Source organism: Narcine bancroftii, chromosome 6 (genome assembly GCF_036971445.1).
Source record: "Narcine bancroftii isolate sNarBan1 chromosome 6, sNarBan1.hap1, whole genome shotgun sequence".
NCBI classification, from domain to species: domain Eukaryota; kingdom Metazoa; phylum Chordata; class Chondrichthyes; order Torpediniformes; family Narcinidae; genus Narcine; species Narcine bancroftii.
Genome location: NC_091474.1, coordinates 38,794,259 through 38,807,902, shown reverse-complemented (window position 1 = coordinate 38,807,902; position 13,644 = coordinate 38,794,259). Strand labels below are relative to the sequence as shown.

General features: G+C 35.6%; 1 protein-coding gene across 12 annotated transcripts in view; it reads left to right on the top strand.

The window, feature by feature from the left end:
• Nucleotides 1-13,644, top strand: part of LOC138735961 (EF-hand calcium-binding domain-containing protein 5-like) — a 217,460-nt gene that overhangs the window by 8,739 nt on the left and 195,077 nt on the right. For 3 of the 12 annotated variants that reach the window (XM_069884677.1, XM_069884676.1, XM_069884680.1), the window contains exons 2-3: nucleotides 793-849; nucleotides 3,814-3,860. In XM_069884677.1, the coding sequence (XP_069740778.1) occupies nucleotides 793-849; nucleotides 3,814-3,860 (104 nt within the window). The other 9 variants (XM_069884675.1, XM_069884678.1, XM_069884679.1 and 6 more) reach the window with 6 other exon arrangements.

The window sequence follows — 13,644 nt, the reverse complement described above, 5'->3', positions numbered from 1 at the left end:
AGAATCATAAACACAATGTTTTAATCTTTACACAACCCACAGATGATGCTATAACCTTAATCTTCCACTCCATCATGTCCCACCTAGAGAATAATGTCTAGCACAGTGTTCAACATTGTAATACATTAGAGGCTGGTGGATAAACTATCCTTGTCTGGAAATGGATCTTGGATTTCTTAACTGAAAGACCACAGTACATCTAGGTTGACAGCAAAATCTCCACATCAGGTCTGTGTACTCAGCCTGCTACTCTTGTTGGCTTACAGAGAGGAGGTTGGGAGGCTTGTCAAATGGTTTAAGGACATCAATCTGAATCTCAATATGGACAAGACAAAAGAAATTATAAACTTCAGGAGGACAAAGGTCAACCACTTTCCACTACACATCAATGGTTCTGTCATGGAGAGAGTTGAGAGCACAAAGTTCCTTGGTGTGCATAGAGTGGAAGATCTTCCCTAAACTCACAACACTTCCTAAATGAATTAAGTTGGATTCTACAATCAAATACAAATACTTATAGGTCTTACAAATGTCTGATAATTCTTTAACATTTGAAAATTATTCTCTCAGTTTTATGCATCAATACTAAGTACAACATAATTCATTATTCCTAGAACCATAGAATGCTACAGAATTGAAAATAGGCCATTTGGCCCTTCTAGTCTGTGGCAACCACTATTTTGCTCGTTCCACTGACCTCCTCCAACTATAATAAAATATATAATAAATATTCTATTTTATTAAAAACTTTTTTTTTAAACAGTAGATGTTTTTGCATTTGTTTTTATACAGGGAAATGAGAGGTCACTTGTGAGATCACTTAACTATTATGAGGTCACAACATTTCAGGTATGTATGAGTTTACTGATATTGCTACTTGAATATGGATGAAAAGCAGAAGGTATGATGTTGGCTGCTCATTAGAAGGCTCGTGTGTTCATTGGTAAGATATCTTTGTTTCCCTTTGTTCTAAATATATAAGGTTTCTAGAACCACAGGTCATGGTATCAAAATTAGGGACCTTCCACTTAGAGAAGTGAACAGTGAATTTTTGGAATTCTCTACCAAAATAAATTGAGTCTAATTAGCAACTGAGCTTCCACTTCTGAAATGTTTAGTTATGTCCAGATATTTGTGATATATTTTGATATTTTTATTCAATTAAATCTTTCAAGTCTGAGAAAATTCAACAATTAGTAGGCTGGTAAGCTCAAGCACATTGAAGACAAAATATTAATGCATTTTTACAGTCAAAATAGATGTTCCTGAAAAATGTTTCATTTAGTTAAATTTCATAAATTAAAAAGACTGAGTGAAATGCATTATGGATATATTGATATGGTGTATTTTGATGCATGGATAGTGTGCCATATTTGTTATAGCAAAAAAAACTTTGTAGTAAAAAATATGTAAATCCAAATGATGTTTTAAGAAAAATAGTAGCTCAATTCTTTTTAAATCAAGGATTTTCTGTCTATAAAATGAACTGAGATGTGAGATCAATGCTGAAAATAAAGGATAACCCATAAACTTATTGAATGGAGAAGCAAACACCAGGGCTGAATAGGCTTTTGTTATTGATGGCTGGCATTGCCCAAAAGCAGTTACTCTGAGAAGATAGAAATAAACTTCTTCCTTGAAATGCTTGCAGCTTGCAAATTAAATTGTATGATTCTAATTCTTTTCAGCACATGAGTGAATGAGACTGACCATTTTCAGGTTAAATTTGTTGCACTCTGGAAACTCAACTAAATACTTTTAGTCATAATTCATCCATGAATAATCCACAAGTAAGAAATTCAGACATAAGTTCATCATACAATGTGTTTGACAATAAACTTATTATCAAGATTAATATTTGTGTACAAAGGTTAATACTATCATCGCCAAGGAACTTTGATCACTTTGTAACAAGGATAGATTTTAATAGGCTTTAAGCCTAAGTATCAGAGCAAGTCCAAAACTAGCACTTGAAATAGGTTAATTCAGTCTCCTTTAATTTTTTAACATCAGCTTTTTTCAGGCAGTTACTTCCACTCCAGCATTGTGAACTTCAGCTAGCCACTCAATCTCAAAACCTACTTTATAATCTTCTAATCTCAAAACTCACACAAGGGATTGATTTTCAAGCCCATCCCCGTCACTCAGCTGTTCAGATCAGTTCTCTCTCTCCCAGAATTCTCCAATATCCCTCAGATCTGGACCCAGGCGCATTTCTTGCATAATATCAAACATTGCATGGAATATAGGAGTTGGGAGGTGATGTTGAGATTGTATAAGACGTTGGTGCGGCCTAATTTGGAGTTCTGTGTGCAGATCTGGTCGCCTAATTATAGGAAGGATATAAACACAGTGGAGAGAGTGCAGAGAAGGTTTACCAGAATGTTACCTGGGTTTAAGCATCTAGAGTATCGGGAAAGATTGGACAGATTAGGTCTTTATTCTTTGGAGCGTAGAAGGTTGAGAGGGGATTTGATAGAAGTATTTAAGATTATGAAAGGGATAGACAGAGTGGATGTGGATAGACTATTTCCGTTAAGAGGAGGAAAGATTAAAACAAGAGGACATGAGTTAAGAATTAAGGGGCAGAGGTTTAGAGGTAACATGAGGGGGAACTTCTTTACTCAGAGAGTGGTAGCCGTGTGGAATGATCTTCCGGGAGAAATAGTGGCGGCGGAGTCAATTGTATTATTTAAGAAAAGGTTGGACAGGTATATGGATGAGAAGAAGATGGAGGGTTATGGGCATTGTGCGGGGAGGTGGGACTAGAAAGGGGTGTTTGGTTCGGTGCGGTCTAGAAGGGCCTAATGGCCTGTTTCCATGCTGTAATTGTTATGTTAAATGCCCAGATACTAAGAAACACTACCTGCTTATTGGTGGGTTCACATTTAGGTAGTATTGCGTCCAAATTAGCTGTTTCATTTTCTATTTTACAGTAGTAACTACTTTCATTGAATGGTGAATCATTGTAGGATGGTCAAATGTTGCCAGTTTACATCTGATAGAAGTATCTCTCCATGATCACAATTACCAGGTTATTGACATGCACATAATTATTCTGTGTATTTTCCATCAACCTTTTGACCAATCTTTTTATTTTTATATTTTTATTTAGACATACAGCATAGTAACAGGCCATTTTGGCCCACGAGTCTGTGCCACCCAATTAACCGATACCCCCGGTATGTTTTGAAAGGTGGGAAGATGCCTCAGCAGTAGCAAGAACATGTATAACAGTGACATGGAAATCAGATACTCTTAAATGGACCCCTTATTTGAAAATAAGTATGCCCTTGGGCTTATTTTAACTGTAGTTTACTCTTTTTAAAATACCACACGCTGTATTCTTTTCTGTTTTATTATTGTATGACCTGCTGTATTTAAAAACAGATTAACTTTCCAGTATAGCATGCAAGACATAGGTTTTCACTTTATTTCAGTATAAGTGGCAGTAAATAATTCAAGCTCATGAGATGCACTGCTAAAGACGCACCTTTCAGTAATCTGAATCATATTCAACAGGATTAAACACGTCTTCTGATTTTGGATCAAATACTGTCTTAGTGCTGAGACAGTGCAGAGAACCTGCATTGTATGGTAAGCATATTGCCACCATCAGTGAGAAACTTGGCACAGTAGGCCCTCTTTAGAGGTTATAAAAATGCTTCAAAATGGCACCCACAATATTCTTAAGTGAGAGATTGAATTAGGATGCTTGGCATAATGAATGTCTCCTGGAAATGTGCAGAGAAGGAAAATTCCTATCACAGTTTGTTTGTAGCCATTATTTCTCTTTTGTAAATCTCTTTGCAGATATACATCTCTTATTTTTGTATGGTTCAATACAAATTTGGCTCCAGGTTAGTAACAGGTTGATTCTTTAACCATTTCTCTAATCCCACATGCTTCTTGCTTTTTAATGTTATAGAATATTACAGGGAACAGTAGAGCAGATGCTGAAAGGTTTTTTTGCTCACTTAAGGACTTTGCAAGCCAGTTGTTTCCAGATATGCATTAGTCAATGCTCTATTTTAAAGGCACTATAATTGAGAGAATGAACTGAAGCCACACAAAGTAAAATAAGTCTGAATCAGAAATGAAAGTAACATGGAAAGAGTACATTTTCCTTAGCAAGTACAATTTATGAAACTTTCACCTGTGCTATTATGGTCATCATTACAATATGAGACCACAAGACATAGGAGTGGAATGAAACCATTCAGTCCATCTCAGTTCTAAAGGGATGTTTTTATATTCTGGTCTCAGACTACCTCACCATTGGAAATAGCCTCTCCACATCTGTTTTATCCAGGCCTTTTAGTATTTGATAGGTTTCAGTGAGATCTCCCCCCCACCACCTCATTCTTCTAACCATTAGCGATTACAGTCCCAGAGTCATCAAACACTTCTTATATTATAAGCCTTTCATTCAGTGGATCATTCTCCTGAATCTACTCTGTATCCTCTCTAATGCCAACAGATTTGAAAGCTCTGGGTCATGTGGGCTGCTACATTACTAAATGCCTATCAGTTCCTGTTCCAACTGCAGTATACCTGTCCTTTAAGAGATACAGGCTGACCTTTTAATCTACTCATGATTAAATTTTAAATTTAGTCATACAGCACAGTAACAGGGCCTTCCAGCTCATGAGCCCATGCCGCTCAATTACATCCCTACAATCCCCATATGTTTTGAAGGGTGGGAGGAATCTGGAGCATTATTAATGACTGGATACAGAATATATTCCATGATCTTAATTATGAGTGATGCTATTCACTGCTGAATAGCATTGCAATTGCTGTGTTGGAAATTAATCGAAATCTTCAGAATAAAGAAACAAATAGATAATCAAAATCCTCAAATGCAGAAACAGCCAGACAATGTTATAAAATTTTTGAACAATCTGGACATATGTATTTCATTGAACTGCATAAAATAAATAAAATAATTATAGCAAGTCTATAATTTCTATAGCTCTAGAAATTAATTTAGAGAAATTAATCTATAGCTCTAGAAATTAATTTAGAGAAATCAGCTTATGGACACTTGTCAGGAACCGGCCTGCTAGTACATTAAAAAAAGAGCTAATTAGCTTAGCAATTAGTGTTTCCATTTTTATCTCAGTATTGTAGATATGGGACACCTCTTCAGGTAGTCTTGGCAAGAAGATGCTGGAAAACTTTGGTTATACACATTAGGTCAATATTAGTGAGATACTAACACTTGATTGTTGGTTCTTGTAATTGGTTACTCCACTAATTTTCAGTGCTTGAATACACATTGAATGTGTATTTTATCTCATTTTTAGTCATTTTATTTATTTTTATTTATAGAAAATCTACTGTATATGCTGCCATGTTACTAGTAGGGAATTATTGCAGTTAGTGTAAGTTTTATGTCATAGTTTATAAAACATATGTATTCGGTGGACATTTTCTTTTATGTTCAAAAAAAAGATGCTTACAAATTTTCTTTGTAAGCAAGAACTGTTTTATGCACTTTCATTTGCAGACAGTTCTAAATCTGTGACTTCCATAAAGTTGATCAAAGATGAATCAGAATACCGCCAAGGACAAAGATGAATCTGACAATATAACAGAAGGGATAGGGAACACAGAGAAGTACTCCAGAAGTTTTTTATTTGTTTAAATCTTGGGCGTGTACCTGTGAATAAAGTGAACTCAACAGTAAAAAACAGAAAATTTAATATCTTTGGATATCAGTCAGTGATAACAAAGAATGATAGTGGAATGACGATGAATGTCTTTCATGGCTTTTATAGTAAATTTAACCTCCCTCAACATGTTGATCCAGATTCTCTTAGTCTTGTTATTGGAAAAAATACTGTCACTATGAATGGTGTTCAGCTCAGGATGATCGATACTGACAAACATCTTAAGCCCTTTTTATTGAACCAACAGGAAAACATCTCAAATGCACAAAATCCAACGGTACTTAAAAACGTTACAGAACAAGACCTACACCCATTATTTGATATGGCAGACCAAAAAACTGACGTAAACCTGCAGACTGTTCCAATGACAAATGAAAATCTGCCATTTTTATCATTAGCCTTAGACACCAAAATTCGGAATGGTGCCACACACCAAAGTATCCCTTTGGAGACAAGCTATGCCATCAGACCCAATGAAATCAGAAAAAAAAATCTTCACTTTCTCATTCACTGCTGAATAGCATCGCAATTGCAGTGTTGGAAATTAATCGAAATCTTCGGAATAAAGAAACAAATAGATAATCAAAATCCTCAAATGCAGAAACAGCCAGACAATGTTATAAAATTTTTGAACAATCTGGACATATGTATTTCATTGAACTGCATAAAATATCCATGTAACATGGATTAAAAGTACATACTACCAAGTGTTCTCAAAAGCCCACATGACTGATACATAATGTTCAAAGACCACTGAGTCATACAAAAATGATCAAATATTCAAGATTACAGAGAAAATGAATTTGGACAAAATGAACAAATAGAATGTTCAAATTCCCATCATGATATCCAATATACAATGAATTTCTCATTCTAAATGAACAATATTACTTGGACCACCCAATCTAAAAAAAAGCATTGAACCATCAAACTCAGACAAGGAAGGTCTCTCAAAAATCTGTTCAACAATAAGAAGATATCAGGAAGGAGTCACGTGATGGAATAGTGGCTGGTAGGATAAAACCAGGCCTCTCCAGAAAAGAAGAAACAAAGTTAAGAAAAGGCAAAGATCAATAAATATAAAATATAAGAAATAAAAGATAAAGTTGCAGAGAAGAGAAAGAAGATGGCACCTAAGAAGGAAAAAGTAAAAACAACAGGAAAAAAAGAAGAAAAGACACAGGAAAAGAAAGGAGAAGGCCTTACTTGCACAAAGGAACAGGGAGCCATGGTGGAGAAAAGCACCCAATCTCTGAGGTTGGTGTCGGCCCTGCGGAGTCGCGAGCCCCCCGACTGGTGGACTGCAAAAATGGCTCTCTGAGCCAAACAAAAGTGCACAGTGCACAATCTAAGGTAAAGAAAAACACCGATGGGAGGGGGGCTCAGCTGAGGAGCGGACAAACATGGTGTGACCAGCTGAGGGAAGCCCGACACCAGGGCTCTCAGCTGGAAGACGAGGAAAGCGGCAGGAGAGGGAGTAAAGTACCAGATGAGAAAGAAAGTCAACGGGGTGAACGGCAAGAGGAGCAGCAGCAGGAGGCTCGACAGATGAGCAGCTCAGAAGGAGAGGACCAACAGCAAGAGGCCAAGCAAGAAGAGACCCGACAAAATGAGACAAGCTACTCATCAGAAAAATCAGAAGAGACACAGATTCAAAGAAAAAAGAAGACACAAACACAGGTACAGACACAGAAGAAGAGGAAGAAGACCAAGATCTTCACAGAGAGACAGAAGGTAAAACAGATAGACAGAATATAGATAAAGCTTTTTTTGAAGAACAGATGAGAGCATTAAAAGAATGGTTGTCATTAGAATTTAGTGCAATTAAAAGAAAAATGAAAAGAACAGAATAGGAAAGACAGAAATAGGAAAAAGAGTAGAAAATGTGAAAAAATGAGAAATGGCTGTAGAAATGGAAGTAAATGACAAGAGGAAAATTGGAAGAAAGTGATAAAAATATTAAAAGGACACAAGAGTTGTTAGCTCAGAAAATTGATATGTTGGAATATTATAGTAGATGAAACAACATAAAAATAGTGGGCCTAAAGGAAGATGAAGAATGTACAGATATGAAGGAATTTATAAAAGAATGGATCCCAAAGATCCTGAGAATGACAGAAATGCAGAAAGGAATGGAAATAGAAAGGGGACACAGAGCATTAGATCCAAAACCACAGACACATCAAAAACCAAGATCCATTTTAGTAAAATTTTTGAGATATACGACAAGAGAAAATATACTGGAGTGGGCAAGGAATAAAATTAGAGAAGATAATAAACCATTGGAATACAAGGGTCAAAAAATATTTTTTTACCCAGACATAAGTTTTGAACACTTGAAGAAGAGGAAGGAGTTTAATACAGCAAAATCGATCCTATGGAAAAAAGGTTATAAATTCATGTTAAGACATCCAGCTGTGCTTAAAATATTTATCCCCGGGGAGCAAAACAGACTGTTCTCGGATCAGGAGAAAGCACAAGAATTTGCAGAGCACCTGCAGGACAGAAGGAGGGATGAAGAGTTGTAATAAGAATGAAGAATGGCGATAATATATATATATATATATATATAAAAAGATGTAAAAACAATGTATATGTAAGAACTAAAGAAGGAAAAGAGAAGGGAAGGAAGGAAGTAAGGGGAACAAAAAGGGAGAACTTTGTTATATGTGTAAAAAAAATAATGTTTTCTTGGGGGGGGGGGTTGGGGGGGAGATAATAACCGTCACAGTGAAATCAGTTGACGCTTGCAAGCAGGATCACAATCCAAATGGAAAGGGGAGTTGTAGTTGCCTGGTAAGGAATAAGGGCCAACTCAGAGAGGGGGGATATTTGGGGTTAAGGGAATATTGGGTGTGGGAGTTGTTGGAGTATTTTATGTTTTAAATGTGTTGTCATACATTGAGTTTAAAAAGGGAAAACTTTGAGTGATGAAAATGGGGAAAATGGGGATGGTGGTGGTGAGGAAGCGGAAATGAGATGTAAACAGGATATGAGATGGCCACATTGAACTATACGACTATAAACATTAATGGAATACATGAAAAAGGAAGAGGCTATTAAATTTACTGAAAAAAGAAAAAATAGATATAGCATTTGTGCAGGAAACGCATCTAACTGAAGTGGAACATAATAAAGAGAGACTGGGTAGGACACGTAGCGGCAGCATCATATAATTCAAAAGCTAGAGTTGTAGCTATATTAATTAATGAAAATGTACCAATCAAAATAGAGGAGGAAATAACAGATTCAGCAGGGAGGTATGCAATGATAAAGTGTCAGATATACCCAGAATTTTGGAATTTGCTCAATATATATGCACCTAATGGGGAGGATCAAAAGTTTATGCAAGATATTTTTTGAAGATTGTAGATACACAAGGAAATATATTGATAGAAGGGGATTTTAACCTTAATTTGGATCCAATGTTGGATAAAACTGGACAAAAAACTAGTGAAAAGAATAAAGTGGCCAAATTTATGGTTAAATCAATGCAGGAAATGAAACTTATGGATATATGGAGGAGACAGGATCCAAGAGAGAAGGAATACTCATATTATTCAAGTAGGCATAAAACATATTCAAGGATTGATATGTTTTTGTTGTCGGCCCATATTCAAGGGAGAGTTAGGAAAACTGAATATAAAGCTAGATTGCTATCTGATCACTCAACCCTGTTATTAGCAATAGAACTGGAGGACATCCCACCAAGAACATATAGATGGAGGTTAAATTCCATGCTACATAAAAGGAAGGAATTTAGAGAGTTTATTGAATGCCAAATTAAAAGATATTTTGAAATAAATATGGAATCAGTGAAAGACAAATTTATATTATGGGACGCAATGAAAGCCTTCATTAGAGGGCAGATAATAAGTTATGAAACTAAGATGAGAAAGGACTACAATCGGGAAATAGAGCAGTTGGAAAGGGTGATAGTAAGTACAGAAAAGGAACTAGTAAAAAGGGATGATATAATGAAAAGGAGAGAATTGGCGGACAAAAAAATAAAATACGAAACATTACAAATATACAAGGTGGAGAAGAACATAATGAAAGTAAAGCAAAAGTATTACGAACTGGGAGAAAAAACACATAAAATATTAGCCTGGCAACTTAAAACAGAACAAGCTAAAAGAACTGTATTGGTATCAAGGAAAAAGGACAAACAAATTACATATAACCCAATAGAGATTAATGAGAATTTTTAGGAATTTTATGAACAATTATACCAAACAGAATGAGGGGAAAGATGATAAAATAGAAGAGTTTTTAGCTAAAATTAAACTGCCGAAATTGCAAAAAGAGGAACAAAACAAACTGATAAAACAATTTGAAATAAAGGAAGTACAGGAAATATTTTTTAAAAAGTTGCTGGACAATAAAACTCCTGGAGAGGATGGATTCCCAATAGAATTCTATAAAACATTTAAAGAGTTATTAATTCCTCCTCTCCTGGAAGTAATGAACCAGATAGAAGAAACACAAAACATGCCAGAATCATGTAAAACAGCAATAATTACAGTAATACCAAAGATGGGGAAGGATCCACTAACACCAGCATCATGTAGACCAATATCTCTACTTAATTCAGATTATAAGATAATAGCAAAATTATTAGCATACAGATTGGCCGACTGTGTACCAATAATAGTAAAACTAGATCAAACTGGATTTATTAAGAAAAGATGAACAGCGGATTATGTCTGTAAGCTTATTAATCTAATTCATGCAGTTCAAGGAAATAAGAAGCCAACAGTGGCTGTTGCTTTAGGTGCAGAAAAATCCTTTGACAGAGTGGAATGGAATTATTTATTTAAAGTATTACAGAGGTTCAATCTACCATAAAAATATATTAATTGGTTTAAAGCATTATATAATGGACCATTGGCAAAGGTAACAGTAAATGGATATGTATCTAACCAATTTAAATTAAGTAGGTCAACTAGACAAAGATGCCCATTATCTCCCTCACTGTTCGCTTTAGAAATAGAACCATTGGCAGAACTGATAAGAACAGAAAATAAAATAAAAGGGATAAAAATAAAGGAGAAGGAGTATAAAATCAGTTTATTTGCAGATGACATCATAGTATACTTAACAGAACCAGAAATATCAATAAAAGAATTACATAAGAAATTGAAGGAGTATGGTGAAATATTGGGGTACAAGATCAACATAAATAAAAGTGAAGTGATGGCAATGAGAAACGCGGATTATACAGAATTTAAAAAGGAATCACCATTTAAATGGCAAACACAAGCAATCTGATACCTAGGTTCTTTTCTTCTTTGGCTTGGCTTCGCGGACGAAGATTTATGGAGGGGGTAAAAAGTCCACGTCAGCTGCAGGCTCGTTTGTGGCTGACAAGTCCGATGCGGGACAGGCAGACACGATTGCAGCGGTTGCAGGGGAAAATTGGTTGGTTGGGGTTTGGTGTTGGGTTTTTCCTCCTTTGCCTTTTGTCAGTGAGGTGGGCTCTGCGGTCTTTTTCAAAGGAGGTTGCTGCCCGCCAAACTGTGAGGCGCCAAGATGCACGGTTTGAGGCGTTATCAGCCCACTGGCGGTGGTCAATGTGGCAGGCACCAAGAGATTTCTTTAGGCAGTCCTTGTACCTTTTCTTTGGTGCACCTCTGTCACGGTGGCCAGTGGAGAGCTCGCCATATAACACGATCTTGGGAAGGCGATGGTCCTCCATTCTGGAGACGTGACCCATCCAGCGCAGCTGGATCTTCAGCAGCGTGGACTCGATGCTGTCAACCTCTGCCATCTCGAGTACTTCGACGTTAGGGATGTAAGCGCTCCAATGGATGTTGAGGATGAAGCGGAGTCAATGCTGGTGGAAGCGTTCTAGGAGCCGTAGTTTAGATAATAACTTAAGCCACTGGACAAACTAAATTATCAGCCACTAATAAAGAAATTGCAGGAAGACTTAGAACATTGGAAAGAATTACCACTAACGTTAATAGGGAGGGTAAATTGCATTAAAATGAATGTCTTCCCAAGGATACAATACTTATTTCATTTGTTGCCAATTCCCTTAACAGAGAATTTTTTTAAAGAACTAAAGAGAATAATAAGGAAATTCTTGTTGAAAGGGGGGAAATCGATAGCATTAGATAAATTAAAAGAGAGGTACAACCAAGGTGGTTTGCAGTTACCAAACTTAAAAAATTATTAATGAGCCGCACAATTAATGTATTTATCAGATTTTTACCAGACAAGGGAAAAACCAGACTGGACTAAGATAGAACTAGATAAAATAGGGGAGAAGGTACTGACATATACTTTATAAATGGGATGAAAAGCTGATGCAATATAAAAGGTCACCAATATTGCATCATTTACTTAATATATGGAAGAAGATCCACTTAGAAAGGAAAAAAACCAAATTACCAAATACCAAAATTATTATTGACACAAAATCCACTAATCCATTTTACAATAGATAATCTTTCCTTTAGAGAATGGGAGAGAAAAGGAATCAAAAGAATAGATAATTGTTTTTTGGGAAATAATTTATTAACATTTGAACAGTTGAAGGACAAATATGGAATAACTCATGGTACAATGTTTGCATACCATCAACTGAAAGCTTATTTAAGGGATAAATTGGGAAACAGACTGAGATTACCAGAAGGAAGCAGCTTTGAATATGTGATTACAGAGACAATGATAATTAAAAGATTTATAACCAACATGTACATTAAGCTGCAAGAAAAGGAAAATGATAAAATAAGTTATAAACCTAAACAAAAGTGGGAAAAGGATTTAAACATAAAGATAAAAAATGAAGTATGGGAAAAGTTATGTTCTGGAACTATGAAGAATACAATAAACACAAGGTTACACATGATACAGTATAATTGGTTACACAGGTTATATATAATGCCTCAAAAGTTAAAAGAATGGGATCCAACATTATCAGATAGATGTTTTTTGCTGTAAGAAGGAAATGGGAACAATAGTACATGCAATTTTGGCATGTAAGAAAGTGAAAATGTTTTGGTAAGATCTAAAGCAGATATTAAATAAAATCACAAAAAATAACATACCAAAAAATCCAGAGATCTTTCTTCTAAGCAACATCAGAAGTAAGGAATTAGGCCTCAAATTGGATAAAGCGCAAAAAAGGTTTATTATGATAGCCTTAGCAGTAGCTAAAAAATCTATAATGTCAACCTGGAAAATGGAAGAGAGCCTGAGAGTACAGCAATGGTACATAGAAATGAATAAATGTATTCCATTGGAAAAAATAACATATAATTTTTTAAAAAGTCACATTATTTGAACAAATTTGGGAACCATACATGGAACATAACAGAAAGGGCCTTCTGCGGACCTCCACCCACTAAAATGATAAGAAGACAAAACGACTTGATCCAGTGTGTAAAAGTACGTTGAATATTTATTGGTTTTGAAGGGGGAAGGGAGGGTAGGGGGGGAAAAAAAGGGAGAAAATGCCACTGTGTATATTTAATGAGAAACATTTGTATATATTTTGGTTGATATGGTTCACAGTGTGAAAAATAAAATATTATATAAAAAAAATAAGAGGACATCACAATGCCTCATAAAATAGGTAGGATTGTTTTCAAAATCTTTCTAGATTGGGCAGCATGATTAGCATAGCAGTTAGTGCAACACTATTACAGCACCAGCAAGCAGGATCAGGATTTGAATCCTGTGTTGTCTGTAAGGATTTTGTACGTTCTCTCCATGTCTGCATTGGTGTCCAACAGATGCTCTGGTTTCCTCCCACCATTTGAAGCATAATCGGGGGGGGTTGTAGATTAATTGGGTGTAATTGGGCAACATGGGCTCATGGGCCGAAATATCCGGTTACCATGCTGTATGTCTAAGAAAAATTTAAAATATAGGGAATGTATTTCAAAATAAATCATAATCCATACAAATTACACTATTTTTGAAGATAATTTTATTGAAACTTGCAATAATACAAAAATTA